Raw genomic sequence first — 27,074 nt, 5'->3', positions numbered from 1 at the left:
TTTGCTCGTTAGACAGGGTTAATTTCTTAGTATATTTATATTTTGCCTGTTATATTTTGTTTTGACAGTATTATAATATCTAGCAGATAGTAGACTATTCCCGTGAGACTTCAATTTTATTGATGTGGAAGTAAATGTTGAAGATACCTTGGAATATAAATATTAGTATATAATATTAATAAAGCATTAATGTTAAAATTTAAAGTTTTAAATTATTTAATTTGATGAAATATTAATATTAAAAATATTAATAATTTAAAACATTACATATATTAATTTCCTGTTTAGAAACAAATGTCTATAAGTCATAAAGTTGCTAACTATCAAATATGACCCATTTCGCATTTCGCAAGCTGACAACTGAGCCTGCCCCAAGATCACTATTTTAACGTAATGCAGTTTACATTTCAAAAATTATAATTGCATAAAATATGAAGCAGACTAACTAAATATTCCATAACATAACTTTATTCATAGTAATTTTCATATTGGATCAAGAAATATTGTATTTATCCAAAACTTGTACAACTGTATCGACCGATTTTTCCACGAACTGCCCATGTAGATTATGATAACCGTTTTCAAATTCAATGAATTCAGCATTTGGAAAATATTTTTTAATTTCAGGCACATGACTCATCCTAAAAACATATTAAAAATACAAACATTAGTGGAACTAAAAAATTCAGAAATTGGGGATCAAGTTGTAAATTAATTACAAGCTACATTCTAAGAATCTTCCTAAAAACATATTAAAAATATTACTATTAGAATTTTTTTCCTCAAAATAAGATCAATACAATTCTGTAAACAGCAATTGTTTTGAGGATTGTTTACTAATATTCATTTGTCGGTTTTTAGATTTTTGACAAATAACTTTTGTTTTTTAATAATTTACATTGAAGCAATAATTCAAAATCAGCAAAATCAATTTTTATTTTAAATTTAAATAATAATAAAAATAACTTTCTAATTATTAAATATATAAACACAAAAAATGTACAGTATTAAAATGCCTATCCGAAATTGGTAACTGAATGATTCAATAAATGAGTCTGAAAAACAGTTATTTCTACTATTCTTCAAAATTGAGATTTTTTGCATTTTAAGTTTAGCTGACGTAGATACATAGTTAGGATGTAAAAAATTCATATCCTCAGTAAAATATTCATACTCAGTGTAAAATATTCATATTCAGAGAATAGTTCTTTTGATGGTATATGCAAAAAATAAAGAGTGATAAAAGTAATTATGAGCTGTAAAGGTGATGAATATGAATGATGTCACACTCGATTTCAAAATCTGTTTTCCGGAGAACTTTAAGAAAAATATGTTATCAAAATGCTAATATAGAAAAACAAGAAAGGAAAAACAACAATTTAAGGTGACACATTATAGCGATTTTACTTATAAAAGCACTTGTCCTGGTGAAGTTGAAGTATCTCCTTTGTTTGGTGGCTTAGGCAAATTAGTATTGACTTAGTACAAAAAAGTACCCTAAAAATAGCAGCATAATCAGTTATGGAGAAACTAATTATTAGTCTTTATTTCAAGTCTAAATGACAAATTATAACCATTTTTGATTTTTAAAAGTAATGTATAGTATTCCTTTTAAGGTTTTCTCTAGAAAAGTTTTTTTTTTAAATTAAAAAATTAAGTGATGTTACCAACCACATTTTAATATAAAAAATAATTAAATATCTTTTTATATCAAACTGATAATTAACTATTCAGTTAATTGTCTCTCCTTTAAAATTATCTTTAAAAAAAAATTTCTCCTTAAAAAAAAAAAAAATAAAAAATAAATTTATTAATAGTAATTGTTCCACGGATTATGAAATTTTACATTTTCAATTTCATGATTTTAATAATGTTACTCTTTTTATTTTGGATTTTATGGAAAATTTAGATAAAAGACTTGATTTAGAAAATATTTACATTGGTAATCTTAAAACTCTTTTTCCTTATGGATTAAATAGTAAATTTAATGGGGAAGGTACTGTTAATACTGAAGATTTTTGTATTTATAATAAATTAAAAGTTTTTGATTTTCCTGGTGTTTGTGATTCAAAATTTAGAAGTAAAAGGGGAGGTGGAAAAGGTAAAGGTAAATTTATTGAGTTTGATGAGTTTTCGAATTTTTGTAACTTACCTGTTAATTTGAATAATATTTTCACTATTAGGAAATATATTTTTGGTTTTAAAAATAAAGTTTTAAAAAATTTCCTTATTAAATTTGGTTCTAAAATTAAATTTGATACTGAACTTGTTAAATTTATAGTTTTGGATTTAATTAAATCAAAAATTGGTGTTAATAAAACTGATTTGCTTTTTAATAATGTTTCTAAAGTTGAAAGGGTTTTTTGTACGATTAATTTTCATGATAAGAATTTTGAAAATGCTAAGTTACCACAGATTATTCATGGTCTTTCTGATTTCTTTCCTTTAGAACAAATTAGGGTTTCTGCTGCTTTTAAATATTCTTCTACACTTAGGAAAAAGGTGTGTAATTATAATTTTTTAAGTCGAAATCTTAATTGTATTTCTAAATTTGATTGTTATTGTAATGAGGAGGGTTTTTCAAAATTTATTGATAATGATTATGGACATGTTATTACCGGAAATTTGGAAATTGTGGGTGATCAAGATTTAATCAGCATTTTAAGTAAGGGTTCAAAATTTAGAACCAGAGTTAAAATGAAAAAAGAAGATTTTATTTCATCCATTAAAAAAGATCTTGATTTTTTCATTGCAAAAATTTCCAGAAAATATCATTGGCCTGTTGAAGGTTTTTCTGAGTGGAAAGCTAAAATTATTGAAAGGGTTAAATTTAATTTATTTAATACCAGTTTTAGATCATTTCCTAAAGGTTCTTTTATTGATTATGATTTATCTAGAAAAATTAAAAATCTTAAGGATAAATTCATTGTTACTGTTGTAGATAAAGCTTCAAATAATTTCTGTATTATGTGTAAATATTTTTTTAAAAAATTGATTATTGGGGAATATAATGCAAATAATACTTATTTAAAGTTAAAAGAAGATAAAAAAGTTATTGAAAAAAGAATTATTGCATTTAGTAAAAAATTAAAATTTAAATTAAATAGGATTACATTTCCATATTTATTTCCAATAGTTAAATTTCATAAAAATCCGATTAAATTTAGGTTTATAGCATGTGGTACTAATAGTTATAATTCTGATATTAGTAAAAGGTTTTTTTGTTTTTTAAAAATTATTTTGCTTAAAATTAAAAAAGAGAAAAATATTATTATTGAAAGTAATGTTGAAGTTTTGGATTTTATTAATAGTAATGATATTTCCAGCATTAACACTTTTGATTTTGAAAATTTGTATACCAGTATACCACATGAAAAAATTATTGAGATTTGTGAAGGTATTTATGACAAGTATTTATTTGATGAAAAAATTGATAGGTTTAACTGGTTAGATTTATGCAAGTTTAATCTTTTTGAGAATGTTCTTTTTAATGGTTTAGATTTTTATAAACAAATTATTGGAATTCCACAAGGTAATTCCTTTTCTGGGGCTTTTGCCAACATTTTTTTGCACTTTTTCGAGGCTAAATTTCTTGAACATAAAGTACTTAATGCTTTCCGATACATTGATGATTTGATTTTGTTTAATTGTGACGATTATAATTTTATTAATACTATTTATCCTGGTGATTTGGTCCTGAAAAAAACTAATGAAAATTGCGTTAATATTGAATATTTAGATTTTAAAATTAATATTGTTAACAATTTTATTAAAATTGGTGTGTTTGATAAAAGAAAAGCCTTTAATTTTAATGTTATTTTTTTCTGCAACTTTAAAACTAATTTGTGTAGTAAAATATTCAAAAATCTTGTTTTTTTGCAATTAGTTAGGATCAAGAAAATTTGCAATAATGTTGAAAGTTTTCGGGAAGCTGTGGATAATTTTTTAAATAATTTGAGTAAAAATGATTTTCCTCTTAATTTTTGTAATGTTAATTTTTTAATTAAAAAAATGATTGATGGTTTTTAGTTTTTATATAATTTTTTCTTTTAACAGGGCGCAATTCTAGTCTTAACTGAGCAGCCCCAGTTAAGCATTCTATTAATTTATCTACGTATCTCCTTCTCCTGACCTTTCCATTTCATTTTTAAACTTCTACTGCGCATTATTATAGGGGGCGTTGGTTTTTCAGTTTTTAGTGTTTTCTTTTCCTCCACTTGCTTTTGAAGTTGATTCTTGACCTGTGACAGTGAGTTTTTAATTTTCTGATGATTTTGATTGATTTTCTTTTCGTAATTTGTTTATTATTTTGAATGTATCTTGTTTTTCCTGGACCTCTATACAAAACCATCGGGGTACTGAGGGAGATATTTTAAGCTTTTGCTTCTCCCTCAAATAGAAATGGTTTTGTTTTTAATGGCTACCGAGGCCGGTACCCCCTGAAGACGTCGGCTTCGGTCGTCATATTTTTATTTTATTTCATTTGTTTCTTGTATTGATACTTTTTTCTGAAATTTCTGCTGCTTTTTAGCGCGTTTTTTTCAAAGAAGTTTTTTCAAAGAAGTTTTTTCAAAGAAGTTTTATCCTTTTGATCTTGATTATTTGTGTTTTCTTTCAGTATCGTACTACCGTACAAATCTTTAAACTGTAGCAAAAAGCTAGAAGTCGTCATAAATAGATTACGTATTGGTCACACATAACACATTACACATAACCTCCCATTTCTTAATGAATCAGCACCAACTTGTCCCTCATGCCACTTAACATTAATGGTTAAACATATGTAATGTCAGTGTCCGAAATTTAAACTCATGACATGTGAATACTTTAAGTGTAAATTTTCTCTTTTATCTACTAAATTTGGAGAGTTTCCTCCTCCAAATCTAATACTTTAATTCAAGGACCCGGGATATTTTCCTTTTATTTAAATTTTACATTCAGACTATAATATAAATTTCATATAACAATTTAACTTTAATTTTAACATAGACATCCTGATTTTGAACTAGTTTATACCTATAGTTTGTCTATAGAAAGAAGTCCCGTCGCCGCCTGTTGCTATGGAAGCAAGAAATAGCGCATTTCAAAAAGGCCTACTTAAAATAGCTGAACAACCATAGCCACCGCCACTGATCCAGATGAATGGCGAGGGGAGTTCTTTTCATTGAATTGATAGTTGATTTAGTTGATTTGATTTTAATGGAGTGGTTAGAATCTCATCTAGTTATTTTTATTTTACCTTGCTTTAGGCGTGGTTGCCAAAACATGGCTTTTCATCAAAAATGTATATCAATCAACCAATCTTCAATCAAAATTTTTATTAAAAAAAGATAACGTCGAGAAAAGGATAATCAAATACTTAGCCTAAAATCCAAGCTGTAGTGGAAAGAGACCTTTTAAGCTGTAAGGTCCGAGATAGTAGCTAGATTGTAACAAAAAATTTCAACATTTGTGACAGAATCTAAAAAAAGTATATTTTACTTACATGTCCATATTAGATTTGGTACCCCAAAAGAATACAGCAGGCCCTTCATATAAACCAACAGGTTCTGGATGCAGAAAACTAGGGTCACTAAAGTTTCGGTCGAGAGACTGCTCATTATATTTAGCCCTGTATCTCCCGTCAGCATCTCTTTTGATAGGAAAGAGTATTTTGTACGAGATCTCTTTTGGTAAGAACTTTTTCTTTGATTAAGCGAAAAAGGAAAGAAAGATGACAATTATTTAGATATCCTTAAATTATATTTGAAGAAAAAGATTAAAATTATTACACATAGAAATTCTATGGGTCATACAAATTGCAAAACGTGGAGAAGGGAATAAAACAGACGACGATATTTTTTCAAAAACATTTGCGACGATCACTACTCATTTCTTTTTCTAGGAAATATATATCGCTGGTTCAAAACTAAAACGACGCATCTGCAAACGTATTATGCCTGCAGATGTGTCGTTTTAGTTTGGAACCATCGATATGTATGGGAATTTCGAGTTGCCTGACTTCTAAATGTTGAAATGGCTTCATTAAACAGGGAATTACTACTTATGCTAAAAATTTGTAAGATCCAGAGGAACCTTATGATTACTCTCAATTACTGATGAAAGTATAAACAACAAGTTTTAAAATGCATACAGAGTGTCTAGTAAACGAGAGTTTTTTTAAGAAAAATTAGTTTAGTTTTAGTTTCTATCACTTGAGTGTTTAAAATAATATTCAAAATTACTAGTACAAAAACTTATTGGTTGGTTCTTATGCCACTTGCCTCATGGGCAAGCCTGCTTGGTGAAAGCGAGCAAATTTAAGGCATAGTGTGCAATTTTTGTTTTTCAGTGGCGCCATCTATGGCCAAGAATTCGACTTCTGCCACATCATGCGTCACACCTGTTTATAAAGAGGACCCATTCATATATCCATTCATTCATCCACATATCATAATTTTGATCTGAATTAGAGGACGATCGATCTCTAATCCAGTACCCCCAGAGGTATTGATTTGTTATGGGAACATGGAGGACTTTGCAACTCGACAGAATTTTAACGTGCATCAGTCACCAACTACAGGGGGAGTCTTGGCCGTAGGTGTTCGAACCCATGAACTCTCGGACATGGGCCCAGCGCCCTACCGACCAGGCTATCCCGGCCCAAAACTTATATTATAGGGGTTGAAAAATAATATTTAGCTGAAAAAAATCAAATGCACTATAAAAAAATCTAATGAATCATTATCGATATCAATAATCGATATCGATATTCCGCATTTGAAAAGATTGTGGATAAACAATCATAAATCAAATTATTTGCCAATTAAATCTGAAAGGCGCCCGCTTCTCCTTTGAAACCACCTATAACATGACCCTACTAATGAGCTGTTATTTTTTCTTCATTTTTGCTTCGGTTGACCATGATGACCAATCAGCAAATTATAATAACGTTTATGTTTTCCTTCCTCTCTTAAATAACATATTGCGCACATATTATGTATAAGTTTTTATGATTTTGGGATTGAATTCTTTATGATTTACCTGTGAAGTCTGAAAGGGGCATCTACAGAAATTGTTACCCGAACTAACTGTTAACTCAATTGGAAAAAATATCTATTCTAGAGTACATTTCGGAAAACTCTAAACTGATTTTAATGCGACCTGATTAATTTATTTATTTGTATTCATCGATAATAAGTACTATCAATACCACCTATCTCGTTTTTCGACCCGCTTTTAGGATGAAATGTGAATTTTGACTTAAATTTTGCTAATTGAAAACAGATTTTAATAGGAACTAATTTTTTTTTATTGGTCATTAATAAGTGCAATCAATTCCACCCACCTTGTCTTTCGTCAATAGTTCCATTTATATAGAGAGAAATGTAAATTGTAAAGTACATTTTGAAAATTGTAAATTGATTTCCGTACGACCAATTTTCTTTTAATTGACGTAATAAACGCTGTCAATATCGCCCCTCTTGTTCTTCATCACAAATGCTAACTATGTGGAGTCAAAGTCAATTCAGAATTATATTTTGGAAAACTGTTATCCGATTTTAATGTGAAATACTTTTTTTGTTCATCGTTAATAAATAAAACCAATAACTACTTACATTTGCTTCCGATAATTCTTCGAACATATCATCAACTATTTTCCTCCTCGCTTCCGCTTCATTCATATAGCTAGGAATCTCTGAAATTGCTTTTGAGAGTTCCCGTAAATATTCTCTGCATATGAAGGCAGAATGTTTTCTATTAGTAGGGTTTAGATACGTGTCTTCGGTTATTACCATTGATACTCTGGTTGGCTGAAAACAAAATTATGAAGAATTTATTTTAAAACCATTATAAACAATAAATATTAAAATTCAAAATCTTTTTAAAGCTGATGATACTCATACAATAAACAATAGATTGCCTGGGAAACTGGATGACACGATTTCCACGGATAAAGTAATCCTGAAAGTAATCGTCATGCTAACTATATATATATATATATATATATATATATATATATATATATATATATATATATATATATATATATATATATATATATATATATATATATATATATATATATATATATATATATATATATATATATATATATATATATATATATATATATATATATATATATATATATATATATATATATATATATATATATATATATATATATATATATATATATATATATATATATATATATATATATATATATATATATATATATATATATATATGTATATATATATATATGTATATATATATATATATATATATATATATATATATATATATATATATATATATATATATATATATATATATATATATATATATATATATATAGCCTTGACTGTTGCTATTTTGGTCACGTGCTCTTCACTAAAAGACTTTGACTGTATTGTTAGGAAGTACTGAAGAGCTAGAAGCCTGATGACCTAATAGTCAATGTCTGGCATTTGTTTAATAATAATAAATAATTGCATACTGATTGACTATGGGATTTTGGGTTATTTGAAGTGCAATCGGCGTTTTAAAAATGATTTATCTTTTTGGCTGCTGGGAATCAAGTACAAGATACCAATTAGGCATCCAACTTTACAAAACTTTACGGTAACTTAATTACCAGGAAAGTTATGAGTTATTTTAATGGACTAGAAGATGTGAGTTTTGTAATTTAATATCACATTGAAATACATCAGATACACAGATGAAAGATAAGATTTTCTAAATTCTATATGAACATAAATCTATCATAATTCATGGCGGGGGGATCACCCAGAGCCTCGTTGATTATCGTGCCGATTTTAATCCTATCGAGGTCCTCATGTCGATTTCAATTCTATAGAGGTAGACATCCTATAGAGTTTAAGGTTAAGGTTAATAAAGTATATCGATTGGAGAAACTATTAGAAAAAATATGCGACAAGAAGCTAGATTATTATTTTGGAATTGATAGCGATCTAAATGCAAATATCTAAGACAAAACAACACTTATGGCTAATTACTATACATTGATTTCAAAGGTGCTTTAGACGACTTAGAATAAAAATTTGTCTGTAAAGCATTTAAGAAACAAAATTTAATTCCAGCTTCGTGGCATAGTTTAGAGCATTAACATGAGCAAACCAAAAATGGACGAATAATAAAAAATATTTTAAAGAACTGTTCTCAATGATCTGACATAGATTCTTTACAATGGTATCTAAAACACAATGACTTTTTAGAATCACGAAACACATATTCAAGCGTTTTAAGAGTAACTCAATTTTTTTTTAACATAACGTCTTTAAGGAAGATTGAAATGAAACAATGAATGAACTCTTAGTGTTAGTGAATAAGTGACTTTAAAAACACTGCTCACGACGTTCTCTTGACAAAAATATACAGTCTTCAAAAACTTAAAAAGAAATCCGACATATTTTATTGTATAACTATCGTTGAACAGCCGACCTAATTTTGGGTTTACGACTTCTTATGTTCAATGCGTAGCCTTGTAATTTAATAATAACTCTTCTACTCACTAAAAAGTTTTTATTTTCACATTATTCTTTACAAGGAATAACTTGATGCAATCCTCACCTCGTTTGCGATGAATTTTCTAAATATATTTAATATTTTTGCAATTATTTTTCTTAAGTCTGATGCAGTTTTTTGAAAAACAGTATTGTGATTTTAGAAAGAACTAAACATATTGAAAAAAGTTTTAAGTGACATAGCAGTAAAAGGTAGCAAGCCAATTAATAAATTTCCATCCTAACTCTCCAAAGACGAAATACAATATGAATATTGTACGTAGGCACCGAGAGTACAAAACTTTAGCTAGATGTTAAAGAGTGTTACTCAGCTTGGGTAGACAGTTTAAATTATGCCTAGTGGTCAGGGGTGGTCATATGCTCTGGGGTCCGGATTTCCCTAGCAATTTCCAAGACACATGGGAGTTGGTTTTCGCTCCAAATGTGTTTGAAACTAAATTTTCGATGAAGTTCATTCTTATCTATCACGACGAGGTAAAGTTAAAAATTACATAAAACATCATTCTTCTTCTAAAAGAGATCAAGTTTTTCGTAGGAAATATTTCTTTACTTGCAATAAAATATTACAGGATAGATTATTGTAGATAAAACTTTAACTTCCGAAGCTTCAGTGAAAGCTTCTTAGTCATTTATTCTTCTCTAATTTAAATGGTTTTGAGAGCAGTTAAAATACATATTACGCTTAAAGGTGGATATGGGGGAGGATATGCATTGTAAATAAAACTATTGAGAAATTCATTGATTTCAGCCATAAATATACAAGAAACAGATATTTTCCTCTAAAGGACATGTGTCATGATCCACACTGTTAATGTAAATGTAATGAATCTTTACCTTCTGAATGGCTGCATTAGCTGCAGTGAAGGCACCCATACTGTGTCCAAATAATACAGCTTTCTTCAAATTTACTACATTCATAAAATGAAAATGATCCTTCACATTTAAGGCGAAACTAAATTCATCAGTATAATCACTGTCACCGTAGTTTCTGGCATCATATGCATAGACCTAAAATAAAATGTGCAGTAATATAAACAAAGATAATATAGATTTGAAGCAATATCGGTACACGGGGCATACGAAAAAGATTGTGATAAATGGAATGCCATAAAAATGTATTCTTTAAAATTGATTGGCAATCGAAGGAGCTTTCGACATTCTATAGTTGTGGCAAATATCGGAAGTTTAATGAACCCTATAGAATTTTATGCTTAAACATCTATTTTGCTGTTGATCAAACTATCAAGCTTTAGAAGTACACGTTTCTGTTTGGCAGAAAATTTTCGAAGAAATCACTTTAAATACCCTTTACATTCAGACATATTTTAGCAAGTTCTTCTCCTGAGTGCTAACCGTCAATATCGCATAAAAACAAAAATAGAATTCATTGTGCAGTCAGTTTTCTTTTTTAACAGCGGCATCTGTCGAAACACTAGAAAGACTGAACATTGCTGCATACCGACTACTGCACTAAAAAAATCTTGAAATGCCTCATTGGCCACTTTTTTACGTGCAGCAATCGGCATGCAGCGATGTTCAGTCTTTCTAGTGTTTCGACAGATGCCCCTGTTAAAAAAGAAAACTTAGAAGAGGTGTAATTTGAAAAAAAAGGAAAACAAAAAAAAATAATATAAAATACGATTCACTACAAAATGAAGAGATCCATTGGTTTCCCATTGGTAAAATAATTGTTGTCTAATTTTTTTTTGGAAAAGAAACTTTATTGTGTTTTCATCTTGGACATCTTTAACTGTTAATCCTGAACTGCTCGGTACGCAATTTCACAGACATATTTAAATACAGCTCAGACACATTCTGCGTAAATTCTTTTGATGACTGAATAGACATTGAGCAGCCAATCGTGATCAATATTAACATTTTCGGATTGGTACAATGGTGTTTGATGGAGATTGTACGCTGCATCATATACCCGTTTTGGATTCACAACTTCATTCACGAAATATGATTTGAAAGCTTGGCCTTTTTTTTCAATTTTACATGAATAGTGAATGAATCGTTTATATTGCGTGGTTATATTGCGTTTACGGTCTTGCGCAAGTTATTGGGTAAATTGACAATGTATCCTTTTATCCCTAACTGGTGTTAAACACCCAGTTCTCGTATTTGCATGAAAGGGGTTCGGAGAGTCACCATTCGCTCTTCAGTAGAGTTCAATTCTCTCAACCACTTTGGTATTGTGAGGGTCGAGCTCCATGCTTGCGTTTGCGAACGGAATCCTTTCGTTTTTCCGTTCGTGTGTAACACTTAAGGTATTCCCGTCTACGTTCTTTCGCTTTAGCTTTTCAGACTCGGTAAGTTTAGGCCTTGGCATCCTTTTTTTCTTGTTTCCACTCTAACTTTTGGGACCATGTCAATCAGTTTGGATCCTCTTTAATTGTGATATTCACCTGAATTAGTATTCAAAACGATCCAGTTTAAACTGTAGCTTAGAATTTCTGATCCTTAATTATAACAATAAAAACAAAAATATCGTTCAAATGATGAAATTCTCCTTTATTCACAATTTAAGAAGTATTTATGGGATCTCTCTGGTCCATATCTCAAATATAAACTCATCAACTTTAATGCATAACAAAATTAAAAGTGAAAAAATGAATTCTAAAAACATTATCAAGCAGCAGCGGTTGCGATAGCTTCTTTTGATTATTCTAGTTGAAAAGTGAGGACACCACTAAATCTAAACCAAGACCCATTTTGCCAATGGGTAAAAAAAAACTTTATAAAGCATTTATTAAAATTTTGAAATGCAAAGAAGAAAATCTTTAAATAGATTTTCTTTCAGATAGTTAGTGTATTGATACAAACTAAAGTCATGTAACAATTTTGATCTAGAATTCTTACTTATCACTGATAAATAAGAATTCTAGATATTATAAAATAGATATTTTATATTTTTCAGACACTATTATTGCATGCAACATTTCTTTAGACCTTTAATTACTGTAATGGTTTAAATAAATCCTAATTCCAATCCTAATGCAATTTAATTCCAGTGGGACAAACTTCCCTAGGAGCAAAATAACTTGGGAACTCATTGGGCCAATATTCACCAATCTTGGCTCAACAAATTTTTAAAGGGCCATTTTCTGCCAATATAGAAATGTTCGATCCACCCGATATTTTACAGCTACTATTTAGCCAATGTTTACCAAATTCTCCCGATATTTAATTTCCCTTATTTACCCATTATCGGCCCTATGCAAATTTGTTAAGTTCACCCCATATTTTAAAGCCGTTATTCAGCCTATATCGATATAGAAGTGTCAGACTCAATCGATGTTTTATAGCCGTTATTCAGCCAATATAGACCATAGATAACATTGTACGATTCACCCGATATTTTAAAGCCTTTATATAATCAATGTGGGCCCTATATAGAATAATTCGATTCATCCAATATTTTTAGCAGTTATTCAGCCAATATAGACCCTATTTGGAATTTCGTAATTGACCCGATATTTTATAGCAGTTACTCAACCAATATAGGCCATGTATAGAATTGTAAGTTTCACTCGATATTTTAAAGAAGTTATTTATCCAATGTAGACCCTATTTAAAATTGGTCGATTAACCTGGTATCTTATAGCCGCTAAATAAAACCTAAAAGATAAAATAATGAACGCTTTTCTTTAAAATCATTAATAATTAGTTGTTTTCAAATCTCATGGATGGATAGCCGTTAATATAACTCTAGTGCTACTTTTACAATAAAATCAAAACATGCAGGGCTCTTGGTAATTCGATTTTCTGCTATCAGAACCTGTCATTTTGACCAAAGTAATTCTTTTATTTTATAACCGCAGTTGAACAGCTGACCCAATTCTGAGTTTACGACTACCAATGTTCAACTCCGTAGACATGTAATTTTGAATCTAATATAGAAGAATAGGGAACTCCTAGATCAAGTATTATGAAAAATTTGTCTTCGTAGAGGAGTTATTGATGGAACTAACCAGCATTTGCGTTGCATGGAGAGAAAAAGCTCCCGTGGTTAACCAGACTGTTAGGGGTCTCTAACACATGATACACTGAGGATATTTTATGCCAGCTTGCACTCGGTACGACCCAGGTGTGGAATTCATATCGACCAGCCAATGCCGGGATTCGAACCCGGTTCACCTCACCATCACCGGTTGGAAGGCGAAAGCTGTATCCCTAGCACAACGACTCTAGGTGAATATGTTTGTGGTTATTATTTCCAGTAATTCGGTAAAGACTAAGTTTTTAGTTGGATTGCACATCACATTTTCTGAACCCCACTCTAAAATATCGCAAATAGTTCAAATGTAGCTTTATCAATCTAATTTCTTACTCTTGCAACATTAAACATAAATTTTGACAGGAAACTTGCTGTCTTGACCAAGGTGAAAATCATTTCCAGTGATGCTGTAAAGAGAAGTGCTTAATCGGAATGCACATTGTATCTTCTAAGCACACTCTAAAATGTAGCCGATAGATGAAATCCAGCTTTAGCAATCGATTTTTCAAAATCCTGCAATGTCATGAATAAGAATACATTTTTAAGCCCCTTTACATCGCTTAGACAATTCACACCGTATTTCCCCCGAAATCTGTGTAATGAGTAAAAGCATTTTTTCCCATGTGTGTTTAATTGTTCTATTAATTAATTAATTTTTAAGATATTTGGATCTGCTGAGAGTTTCAAGAAAAAGCATTTACGCAGTGGTTTTCTTATTTCATAATAAATAATCCTAAATAAAAATTTTCTTTCAATCCTGTATAATTTTACCAAAATTTTATATGAACTATCAGAAGTTTAATAGACAAACAAAGAAAAAATATTTCTTTTCAAAAGGTGAATGTTTATATTGTACTTGGACTATTGCGAAATAGACAAAAATGCCTCATGAACAAAAAAGAAAAAGTTATTATAGGTAGATTTCCTTGTAGTGTAAATCACTTAAGGAACTGGATATAGAAATGGAAATTATTAAAATATTTATGACAGATTATTAAACAGAAATTATTCAAATATTATGATATCGTTCCATGTTCAAAAGATGTAAATACAAAACTGGTCCTTAAATACAAGTCGATAATGGTCTTATATATTTCTAGACAATAGTCTTAGAATGGCTTTTGATATCGGACCGATAACGGAAATTATTCTCCAGTTGTTGTATTAATACATACGGTATGAGCCCTATAATAAAAATTATTTCCTGATAGGTGATTTACAGTGATATTGGTACTTCTAGAAATTTTAAGCATATGAATTTAAAATTCTAATACATCATTTGTGGTTCTTGATAGCTTAGTTTGAAATAATTTAAGTTCACAAAAATTGGTGGCTGGTGAAGAAGAATAAAAAATTTATCTTAGTCTGGCCGTTTTATCTTAGACTGAAGTTTCCTAGAACACTTTTAGGAGATATAAAATAGTAATAGAGAGAAGGAATAGCATCACTGAATCAAGAGCTTATTGAAAAAATGAAGAAAAGTAAGATTTTAGTGAATTTCAGAAAATCAATGTTGTTGTTGTTGCTGTTTAGGCAGAGGGGGTGCGATTGTTCTTGTTTTCTAGTGGCGCCATCTATGGCCAAGAATTCGACTTCTGCCACACCATACGTCTCTCCCGCTTATAGGGCGGACCCATTCATACATCCATTCCTTCATCCACAGATCGTAATTTTGACCTGAATCAGAGAACGATCCATCTCCAATCCAGTACTCCCAGAGGTATTGATTTGTTATGGGAACATGGAGGACTTTTGCGACTCGACAGATTTAACGTGCATCAGTCTCTTTACTACGCTGGGAGTCTTCGGCCGGTGAGGTTTGGGCCCACGAACTCTCGGACATGGGCCCAGCGCCCTACCGACCAGGCTATCCCGGCCCCTTACAAAATCAATTTCAGAGTGTATGAAAACCTTAGAATTCTCATATTATTCTTTTACAAATGAAAATCGCCTTATTAGAGACTTTTCTCTGTAATCTATATTATTTATAATCGATTATATCATATTTTTAAACCCCAAAGCTTTAGAATTTTAAAAATATAGCCAAATTTTTTCTTTATGCTAGTCAATTCTATTGAGAAACTGTAAGACTAACATCTAGAAATTATAATAAAACTACATTCGAATATTTATTGTTGCAGAATTTAAACAGACATGTTTTAGAAAAATGTACTCAAAATTTTACCTAACGGTATGCTATATTTATCAATTATTATCAATTATATTTACAATAGAAAATTTTATTTTAAGGATATTTTTTTTCTCGGAAAACCTGAAAAACTACAGAGTATCCATAATTAAAGTTAACGTTAGTGAGCAGTCAGTATCAAAAACAGCAGTAAATTTCATGTAAATCGTGTGATGGCATAGTAAGTTGATGGGAATTTTACTAGCAAAGCAATTTTGTTTCATAAACCATCACCGGATAACGTTTCATAATTTTATGGAGAACTTATAAAAATTCTTCCTTTTTAAACCAAGTTTTTAAAAGATTACTGATTGTTGTTGTTGTCGTAGACCATTAAAGCAAGGGGTGCAATTGCTCTTATTTTACAGTGGCACCATCTATACCCAAGCCACTCTATAAATGCGTGCGTCACACACGTTTATAGGGCGCAATCATTCATTCATCCACAGATCGTAATTTTGTCCTGAGCCAGAGAACGATCAATAACCAATTCAGTACCCCCAGAGGTATAATTTGTTATAGGAACATACAGAACATTGTGACCCGGCAGATTTAATTAACCATTTTGCTGGCTGGACACAAACTCCCATTCTCATGAATGGGAGTGCAAAGCTCTGCTAGCCAGGCCAAACGATTACTGGGGTCAAACGTGTATTACTTCTAAAATCAACAAGCTCACACGATACAAAAAAATATTTGTATTGATACAACAGTAAATAAAATATGTTCGCATATTCTTACCTTTCTCCTCGTTTTTTCGGCAATAATTGGAGCAGTATATTTCCACGTACTTCTGTCAGATGAAAGTCCATGAAGAAGAACTATAGGTGTTAAGTTGGGGTCACTGCCTTCAGAGGATTCATACAAATCATAAGCTAAGTTAATAGGAACATAGCTGCAAAAAAAATATTTTACGAAATAAGAATTTCTAAGTATTAGAAAATAAAAATCAAGGATGCTTATATTTTTCTTTTTACTATTTCTAGAAATTTTAAAGCGCTTAAAAGCTCCGTTGCAACCTCGCCGCCTTTTTCAGTGTCACTGGACACAAGTGTCAAGTTACAGTGATTTCTTAAAATGTATGAATAAAATGTATCTCTCTTTTATCGCCAATTGTAATCTTGATCACTTTTCAATAGAAACGAGCTCTAACAGTCACAAGAATAAAAATAAGAAATTAAAAAAAAATCTTGTAAACTACGTTTCTCACTTTAATTAAAATGAGAAAACAAGTATAATTTTCTCAGACCTAAAACACAGAACGTACGCTATTTTCATTCTAAACTTCTTCCTCTCTTCACCCCTTGTTTTTTGAAAGTGATGAGCTCTACGTTTTTTGTAAATAAAAAGTTAAATGACTTTCTCTTATTGTATAATATATTACACATAGTATTTAACACTGAATATATTATCTTATTGTTTCTCATGATTTTATTTTTTATTAATTCAATGATTCACTTATTTATTTTATGCAATTTATTATTATTTTTAATTTTTAAATTTGAATCTAAGTTAAAAGAGAGCAAACTCTTTATGCATGGAACTAAACTTATTTTCGAGAAGTGCTCCTTGAATAACAACAACAAACTTTCGGGTTAATTTATTTGATGAGATGAAATTCACCTTAACTTTAACTGTACAATCACAAAAAAAAACAACAACAAATAATAATAACCTGAATAATCTCAGATCTAATCTTTTAGGATCTTTTAGGACTCACTCTTAATGGTTCGAAGGAGTAACCTCAAATACACCAAGGAGCCATTACATTATGACCATTCTGCTAATGGACAACCAATAGGACTATAGGACCACCTTTATCCCTCAAAACTGCTAGCACCTGTCGTTGCATTGATTCCACAAGGTGCTGATAGGTAGTCTGAGGTATCTGGTACCAAGCGCTCACTAACTGGTCCTGCAATTCCATCACATTGCAAGGGGGTAGCGTGGCAGCACGAATTTGGTTTTCCAAGTAGGACCACGAATGCTCTATTGGATTAAGGTCAGGTGAATTTGGGGGCCAAGACATGACTTGAACGTCACTGGAATGTTCCTCTAACCAATCCATGACGATTCGACCCTTATGACATGGTGCATTATCCTTTTGGTAAACACCATCCCCCGCAAGAAAAACTGTTGCCATGAATGAGTGAACCTGGTCTGCAACTATGTTCAAGTAGCTTGCAGACCTCAGGGATTGTTCTATGAGGATTATGGGTCCTAATGTGCCCATGAAAACATTGTTCCTGGGCGAGAAACAATGAAAACCTGGGTGAGCCCATTGTTATAGATAGAGGGTGGTCATAATGCAATGACTCTTCGGTGTATATTAATTAATTAGTGCGGACAAGTTAAATTACAAAATAAGACTCAACAACATACTTTCTCTGAATAAATACCTTTTTACCAACTGATTTGCATTTCTGACCCCTAAAATATAGGGTGTAGCCACAATCTGGGAGATATCGTCCCCATAGTTTATTCAGTAGAGCAATCCAAATTTGGACCCCTTAATGTTAATGTACTCTTTGCTCAATTCCTCATATCTTGAGAACTTTTTAAGACGATTCATGATTTTTTACACACTATTAGAAAATTCGCTTACCAAAGATTCGTTTACCTGCAAAAAAAGTAATTTAAGTAAATGATTATTTTTTACTATTTTATTTAATAATAGTAAAAAAAAATTTAATTACTAAGTATATAATTTTTGGATACAATTTTTGAAGTATGTAATTTTACACGTCTAAATACGAAATGTGAGCGAAATCGGTTGAATACATACTGAGAAATTAAAATTTTAAATTTAATGATAACTTAAAATTCAGTTTCTTAGAAACTATTCGTCCGATTCTGCTCCAATTTTTTATATTGTCATTTAAAATTGCATTTTTTAAAATAATGTAAAAAATTGCATACCACACAATTCAAAATGTTATGACTATTATTAAAATAAATAACAAAAAATAATATATATTTACTAAAATTATTTCTTTGCAAGGAATTATCTTAGGAAAAATGAATTTTTTTAATAGTGTTTTTCAGTTCGCTAGAAAAGTTCTCGAGATATGACGAAATACGCAAAAAGTAGAACAGACGTTAAGGGTTACAAACATTGGATCGCTCTCCTGACCAAACTATTGAAACCATATTACCCAGATTGTGACTACCTCCTCAGTTTTTTTTTTTTTTTGGGGGGGGGGGATTAGTAATAAATTTTCCGTCTAGAAAAAGGTATGTTTATTCAGAGAAAGTATGTTTCAGTGTCTGATTTCGTAATTTTGAAATATCGCATTTATTAATTATCATATTTACGGTCACCACTTCGAGCGAGAAGATCATTAGAGTGAAAGTTATTCAGGGTGTCCATTTTGTTTTCAGCGCACTGTACATATGTTATCGCTAAAGTTTGAGAGCCGGTAATATGCACATAACCTAGCTAATCTGCAAATTAACGAGGGTGATCCGTAAAAATGCGAAATCAAGGGTTTTCCTCAATTTACGTAAGTAATAATTGCATTAACTGTCTCCGTATCGTTAAAATTGTGTCTCGTTTATTCTCGTTAGTTTTTCATATTCTTTCTACTAATTTGTTGATTGTTTGATTGTATTGGCTTGATTTTGCAAAAATAAATAAATAACGATAAATTATATGTTAATTTCCTTATTTGTCATTTTACACCATTTATTTCGTTGCATTATAGTTTTTAAGGTGATTGATGACTGATTCTAATTTTCAAATGTGCCGTGTGTTTGATTATAGTGATTTGATCTTAAACATAGCGACATATAAATAAATAATATTATGTTAATTTATTAATTCAGAAACGCTGTTGTTGCAGAAAACACTTTTCATTATAACAAGTGCCTAGTAAAGATTATCTAGGTCCTTTTGCAGATTACCAAAGATTCTTGACGATTCTCGCAATACTCCGTAAATATAAGTCTCATCACTTTGAAATTACGATTTGCTTTGAGTTCAATAAAGAAGCGTTTATCAACTGAAACTTTAGTGCAGTACCTTTTCTGCCCCCCTCCCCTAAAGGAAAATATCAAATTAAATATTGTAGTGCAAAAGAAAAATCACCGTAAACGACAAATCAATCAAAATTGAGATATTTACATATTTGGCATCTTCGTAAGCTAAACTACCTATCTCAAAGAATTTTTAAATAAAATTGTTTTATTGGTTTTCTGAAATTCTATTTTAGCATTTATAATGCTAGCAATGGAAAGAAAATAGTTGGCAAGTCACTTTTCTCGAAATCAATCGTTAAACACTTGCATAGCCTTACGTAGCAGTTACACAGGCAGTATAGCCTTGTTGTTTGGAGTTAATAGAAAAATGAGTTTGATTTTGAACAGCTTTTGTCATAAAAATAAATGAAACAGTCATTAAATATAACTTTTTAATCTTTTATGGTCCGTCATCAACAAAACAAACGTTATTGCACACTTTCGATGGAGTAGTTTTATGATTAAGCGTCGAAATATTGCCAATTACAAATTGATAAATATTTTAAAAATCTAATCCATCTTGATATTTAAATTTTGTTCCGTAAATTGCATCCAGCATTGGGACTTTTTCTTTTCTGCTGAATCCACCCACTGATCACAACTCAAATTAGTTTCCCATAAGAGTTGAAAAAGATAATGCTAATGAAATATGTTTAGAAAGAAGCAACTGAAAATGTCACAATCTTTATCATTGCCAGTGAAAACTGAAAGAGTTGAAAGACAATTATTAGAAAAGCCTCCAAATTTAATTAAACAAACTTTTCTGCTTGTTTTTTTCATTCCACCGTCTTCACTAGTGATTCAATAGTATATGTTTTTTTTCTTCTTTTTTTCGTTTTAACATTAATTTGTTATCCACCTTGTGCATATTTTATTTACTTCCAGTCTAACAAAGATTCAAAAATTATATAGTAAGGACAGTGATTACAAAGTACTCTAAATCAAATCGAGCTCCCTACTCTTTATCTTAATTCTATGTACACTACCGAGATGTGAGCTAGGCTTTATAGATTCTTTATCATTTTGATAAATTAAATCTCCTTCTACAATTTATATGCAATACTGGGTATAACATTGATCGCTTGAGGAGGTATTTCAATCATCCGACCAAGCGTTTTCTAATCTTTTCAACTATCAGTGTATAAATTTTATTCTTTAACTGAATAAAATTATGTATTTATAAAAGATATTTATGAAATTATTACCAAACATTAAACAATTAAAAGTGATCTTAGGAGAACAAAACATATCTGAAACAATAACATGATGAAAACACTGTTGTGTATTTGGAACACTTGTTTGTTATATAAATGTATATGATTCAGGGTTAACGCTGTATAATTCTTGGATGTAAGCATAAAGTTAATACTCTAATATCAGACATTTGTTAACGCCTATGAACAAGAATAATAATAGCTAATGAGAACATTTCATTTAGGAACAATTTTAATATTTTTTTTTTGTTTCCATAAAAATAAATCTGAAAAAAAAAAGAGTTATTTAGAACCATTTTTATGAAAATTTTCTTTTAAATAATATTTTCTTCACTAACTATTAATTAAAAAAGTAATATGTGTAATTATTTTATAATTAAAAAACTTATCGACTTACTTGTCCATTTTTTTACACTTCCTACTTTCAGCAAATATGGGAGGAAATAAACTAAAATTAATATAATCGTTAAATCAAATGAACGATATTAAAGAAGTCACAAAGCAAAGTGATGACTGTAAACAGTAATAACTTTTTTATTGTTCACACGAAAATCGCCTGTCTACAGTTTTCTTTGGTTAGAATATTTGTTCATACTGTTTGCTTTTTTATTGCTCTCTCGTGTGGGAAATAGTTTTCCTCATTTATTTTATAGATCTTTAATTCTTCTTGAAAAATGTCATGTTTACAGAAGACCTGAGTCGATATTGTCGTCATAGAAAACCTATTAGACCAATAATTATAGCAACAACAACAGCAAAAAAAATATACTTTCTTCGGAAAAACCAATCTCATCAACCATGCAAATATAAATGATGACTGAAAGCTCCCAAATTCCCCCCCCCTGTACGTTTTACCCCTTTTAGAACAGAGTTGGGGGGATTTGGGTGGCTATTTGAATTTCTTCTAGACAGGTAAGTGAGGCATTGTTACTAACGTAATTTTCCTCACTGAACCATTTAAGTGAAACCGATCACAAAACGATGGGACCAATTGTCTTAAAATTATAAGAGTTTTACAATACCATAGGTAAAAGTATCTATTTATGCATCTGATATTTCAATTTAAGCTAGTAAATCATTATATTAAAAGTATTTTTTATGCTGAATTGGATGAACCTAAACACGACTCAATAGAATAAATAGTTCAAAAGTTAAGTTGCTAGAGTTTTTGTATATAAATTTTTTTGTATATATATCTTTTGACATGTACTTATGTACAAACTTTACAATACTATATAGGGCAGGGGTGGGCAAACTTTTTTGGTCGTGGGCAAAAAGTCTAGAAAAAAAAGTTTGGTGGAGCTAGTAAAAATTTCTAAAATAAAAATTCTAACTTCTGAAATAAAATAAAGTCAATTTATCACTGAACGCATGGCACTCTACATAAACTTTGCGTTTTTCAGTTGACATTTTGGGGTTAAAAAATTTTGCAAATAACTCAAAAAAGCAGTAGCTATTTTATACATTTAATAATTTCACCATTATTTACAATGACGTTGTATGTGTGCTATTTTTCCATACGCAGTAAATAATGTTAGAACTCGCGCCGGCAGAAAAATCCGCTCGTTGGAACTTAACAGTGCGTAGTCTGCCTCTTGTGAAGTATTTCACCTATCTTAGATTCCACATGTCTGCTCCTCGGGAAAGACAAACACTAGTTGGAGCTAATCTACGGCTATTCTATAAAAAACTTCTGCTTTCAACATTTTACCAATTGAAGCTGTCTGTGCTAACTATTTTCATCAATTTATGTTTTGTTGAACAAAAATAGAGAAATTGAAAAGGTCATCAGTACTTTGTTAAAAAAAAGAAAGAACAAAAATAGCTTTAAGGCTACACAGTACCCTAAAATTCGCAAAAATATGCAAAAAAATATTTTTGCATTTTTGGGTGGCTAATGTGGTTGGGAAGCAAGTTGAAAAATTTTGCATCTGAGATCTAATTAGTTTTAGAGATATTGGGATTTTTCCGAGTTGTGTCAGACTCACAATTTGACAAGCGAGGGGGCGTGGTTAGTTTCGTTTTCTTTTAAATCTAATTTTAAAACTTTTTTTTTCAAAAAAAGACTTATTTTATTTCGATGATTATTAATTTTCACTTTCTCCAAAAGTTATCAAATTTCACTTTCACTTCTTGAAGCATTGTTGTTTATTTATGTTCGGTGTTTGATGGATGCGTTCTAAAGTTGTGTTTTTACTAAATTTTTATTTATAAAAAGTCTTTTTTAAGACTAATATTTTTTAATTTATAAATACATTCGTAACAGAATATTTGTTATACTTGATTGACTGAATATTTATGTAATTATGCTAGCTATTTCTTTAATCCTATTGCTTTGTTTGTCTAAACCAATGTTACGTGTATTTTAGCCGATACAGGTTACATATAAATTTTAAATGTGAAAAAAATATAATACTATTAATATTCAAGTAAATTAGTGTTTTTGGACCAGCAATAAGTTTGTTTATAATATATTAAGAAAGTAGGACTGTACAAGCATTTTTAGTTTTGGTTTTATGGTTCTCTTTACTTTAAATGTCATTTTCTCAGACTTTCTTTTTTGTTGATGCCACTGTTTTCGATTCCCTAAGGCTTTTTTCCCTTTAAAGATAGAGCCTTGAAATTTTTTGTAGAAACTTCTATGTATATACAGACCAAAAGTTAGTATGGATTTCAGTGTGAGATGTATAAATTTTTTTTAATAAAAATTTGAAGTTGGAGTTTTTAGAATTTTCGGGTTTTCCAAGTGTTTAGTAACGATAAAAATAATTAAGATTCAACTAAGTATCAGAGCATCAAATCCATACTAACTTTTGTTCCTAATAATCTAAGATATTTATATTATTTAAAATAACTGAAAAATTTTGAAAATTAAAAAAGTTATAAAAATTTAAAAAAATCTTGAATTTTTTAAAAAAATTTAAATTTTTTAAATTGTGGTTTGTCGATTTCCCTTTTCTTTTTGAAAATCAGTTTAATAATATAATACAAATGAAAATCTATTATTACTTTTAATATTACAGGCCTTAAAAAATTTTTTTACAAAAGGGTACCGTGTAGCCTTAAACAAAGTAGAGAAGGAAATGGATGTATAATGCATATTGTTTATATTCGCCACGGATCGGTAAGTTAAAATTCTGTCCGCGGGCCGGATAAAACCTTCCGGCGGGCCACAGTTGGCCCGCGGGTCGTAGTTTGCTCATCCCTGATATACGGAATATCTGAGCAGGAGAGTTATTATTTCCGTCGTAATTCTTAACCCTAAATTGAAGGAAATCAATTCCGAGACGATCAGAAGGCTTAGAATTTGAATTCATAAGCGTTTAATGCAAAAAAAAGTTCATTTACATTAAATTATATTATATTATATTATATATATATATATATATATATATATATATATATATATATATATATATATATATATATATATATATATATATATATATATATATATATATATATATATATATATATATATATATATATATATATATATATATATATATATATATATATATATATATATATAGATATATATATATATATATATATATATGTATTTATAAAATATAATTGAATATGCATGACTTTGCTTATAGGTATCAAATTAAATCTGATTTTAATCGCATGGTTAGGTATAATCACTTCACTTCTTCTCCAGATGTAAGTACCCAGATATTTTTAATTTGTTATATCAGAAAAACAGTGATTGGTGAACGAGATTGCATAGGCAAGCTACTTTATTAAATTAGTATTCCTTAATCCTTCAGCTAGTTAATTTTACTTATAGTTCTGCTTTGAAAATGTGTTTCCAGAAAATTTAAAAAAATCGAAATCAACGTTAATTGAAATAACATATATGAATTGAAAAGCAAAATTAATAGAAAAATCGTACTAATTCATTCAGGAGAAAAATACAAAATTGCAAATAGTTATTCACGCCAATAAGGCTTTATTAATTTCGGAAATAGGAAATACTTGAAATAGAAAATATTAGCTGTGCTCTAAAGGAAAAAATGAATGAGAGATAATATTAATTCATTTAGGAGAAAAATGAAAATTCGCTATTTTGATTTTAATGTTGATGATAAAAAAAAAATTTCTTAATAGGTACTAATTTTATTTTATTTTATAAAAGTCCTTGAACAGCCGATCAAATTTTGAGTTTATGACTACCAATGTTCTTCCCTATAGATATAATGACGGAATTAGGTGTGGTTGGAAGTTGTATGGTATGATTGACTAATTGAAGATTGTGATGCAAACAAGATAATGAAAATGACAGTCGAAATTAAAAACTGGATCATAATTACAATAAAACTTTTATTTAATATTTGTTGAGCTCAAGATACTAAATTATATTTCATCCATAATAAGACCTTCTAAGTTAAATAAGGAATTTTGAATTATAATGTTAATAAGGACTGAACACAAGAGATAAATCTGTGTACACTCCTTATTAACATTTGAATAATAATGTTAATAAGGACTGTACACAAGAAATATATATTTAAAGAAATATATATCTCTGTTGGGAACAATTCAATCCTTTTTTTAAAATTGGCTTTTGATTAGGCTGGTCATGGGGGATTTATCTCTTGTGTACAGTCCTTATTAACATTATTATTCAAAATTCATTATTTATTTTAGAAGGTCTTATTATGGATAAAATATAATTTAGTATCTCGAGCTCTACAAGTACTAAATAAAAGTTTTATAGTAATTATGATCCCGTTTTCATTTTCAACTGTCATTTTCATTATCTTGTTTGAATCGCAATCTTCAATTAGTCAATTATACCACACAACTTTCCAAAAACACCTGATTCCGTCATTCTATCTATAGTGTTGAACATTGGTAGTCGTAAACTCAAAATTGGATGGGCTGTTCAAGGACAGTTATAAAATAAAATAAAATTAGTACCTATTAACAAAACTAATTTATTATCATCAACATTAAAATCAAAATAGTGAATTTTCATTTTTGTCCTAAATGAATTAATATTATCTCTCATTAATTCTTTTCTTTAGTGCATAGCTAATATTTTTTATTTCAAGTATTTCCGAAATTAATAAAGCCTTATTGGCATGAATAACTATTTGCAATTTTTTACTTTTCTTCGGAATGAATTAGTACTGTTTTTCCATTAGATTTGCTTTTCAATTTATATATGTTATTTCAATTAATGTTGATTTTGATTTCTTTAATTTTACAGAAACACATTTTCAAAGCACAACAATAAGTAAAATTAACTAGCGGAAAGCTTAATGAATACTAATTTAATAAAGTAACTTGCTTATGCAATCACGTTCATCAATCATTGTTTTTCTGATGAAAACAAATTAAAAATAACGGGGTACTTACATCTGGAGAAGAAGTGAAGTGATTATACCTAACCAAGTGATTAAAATCAGATTTAATTTGATACATATAAGCAAAGTCATGCGTATCAACAAATGCCGTGAGTTACCCACAATGGCGCCTTTACACTTCGAAGTGTTCAATAAAATTTTATATATATATATATATAATATATATATATATATATATATATATATATATATATATATATATATATATATATATATATATATATATATATATATATATATATATATATATATATATATATATATATATATATATATATATATATATATATATATATATATATATATATATATACGAGGGTTGCTATTTATATTTCTGGCCTAATAATGAAAAAACAAACATGTAGGATCGAAATTGGTTTTATTGTTTTTCAAAATATTCTCCATGATGATCAATACACTTTTGCATGCGTTTGAACCAATTTTAAAAGCACTTTTTCCAGTCCGATTGAGGTAACTCCAAAACATGTGTTTTGAATGCATCAACCGCTTCTTCGGGGGTCGAAAATCGTTGTCCACGTAATTTATTTTTAATGTGTGGGAATAAGAAGAAGTCATTGGGTGCCAACTCAGGGCTGTACGGCGGATGACCCATCAGTTCGATCTTTCGCTACGTCAGAAATGCCTTTGTTTGAGTCGATGTGGGAGAGCTCGCATTGTCATGATGAAGAATGATTCGCCTGTTCTTCTGCTTTTTTCGAATTTCTCTGATGACTTCTGGCAAACAAA

The 27,074-nt window shown here is 29.5% G+C and overlaps 2 protein-coding genes across 4 annotated transcripts in view; one reads left to right on the top strand and one right to left on the bottom strand.

The window, feature by feature from the left end:
* Window positions 1–452: 452 nt before the first annotated feature.
* On the bottom strand, window positions 453–21,537 carry LOC107451268 (sn-1-specific diacylglycerol lipase ABHD11). Of its 2 annotated transcripts, none has more exons than XM_016067313.4 (6): window positions 21,350–21,537; window positions 16,463–16,616; window positions 10,368–10,541; window positions 7,599–7,793; window positions 5,486–5,685; window positions 453–641 (listed from the first exon to the last, which is right to left on the bottom strand). In XM_016067313.4, the coding sequence occupies exons 1-6, from the start codon at window positions 21,355–21,357 to the stop codon at window positions 494–496; spliced, it is 879 nt and encodes a 292-aa protein (XP_015922799.1). In that variant the 5' UTR covers window positions 21,358–21,537; the 3' UTR covers window positions 453–493. The 2 variants fall into 2 exon arrangements, with proteins under 2 accessions (XP_015922799.1, XP_042902278.1); XM_043046344.3 differs by lacking the exon at window positions 21,350–21,537 and adding an exon at window positions 19,845–20,046.
* A 215-nt stretch (window positions 21,538–21,752) lies between these two features.
* Window positions 21,753–27,074, top strand: part of LOC107451273 (ferredoxin-2, mitochondrial) — a 59,416-nt gene continuing 54,094 nt past the window's right edge. Inside the window, exon 1 of one of the 2 annotated variants that reach the window (XM_071183364.2) lies at window positions 21,753–21,864. The gene's annotated coding sequence lies outside the window, so the exon portion shown is untranslated. The remainder of the gene's footprint in view (window positions 21,865–27,074) is intronic. The other variant, XM_071183365.2, reaches the window with a different exon arrangement.

The sequence above is a fragment of the Parasteatoda tepidariorum genome, chromosome 7 (assembly GCF_982258835.1).
Source record: "Parasteatoda tepidariorum strain Cologne lab strain chromosome 7, Ptep-v5.0, whole genome shotgun sequence".
NCBI classification, from domain to species: domain Eukaryota; kingdom Metazoa; phylum Arthropoda; class Arachnida; order Araneae; family Theridiidae; genus Parasteatoda; species Parasteatoda tepidariorum.
This window is presented reverse-complemented; position numbering and strand designations above follow the sequence as displayed.

What these genes read in the sequence shown, in the direction of transcription:
- LOC107451268 (XM_043046344.3), bottom strand. An exon ending in CTAATGCAGCCATTCAGAAG is followed by an intron (nt 7,794 to 10,367) that starts GTAAAGATTCAT and finishes TTTTGTTTTCAG; the next exon opens with CCAACCAGAGTATCAATGGT. An exon ending in ACCAAATCTAATATGGACAT is followed by an intron (nt 642 to 5,485) that starts GTAAGTAAAATA and finishes ATATGTTTTTAG; the next exon opens with GATGAGTCATGTGCCTGAAA.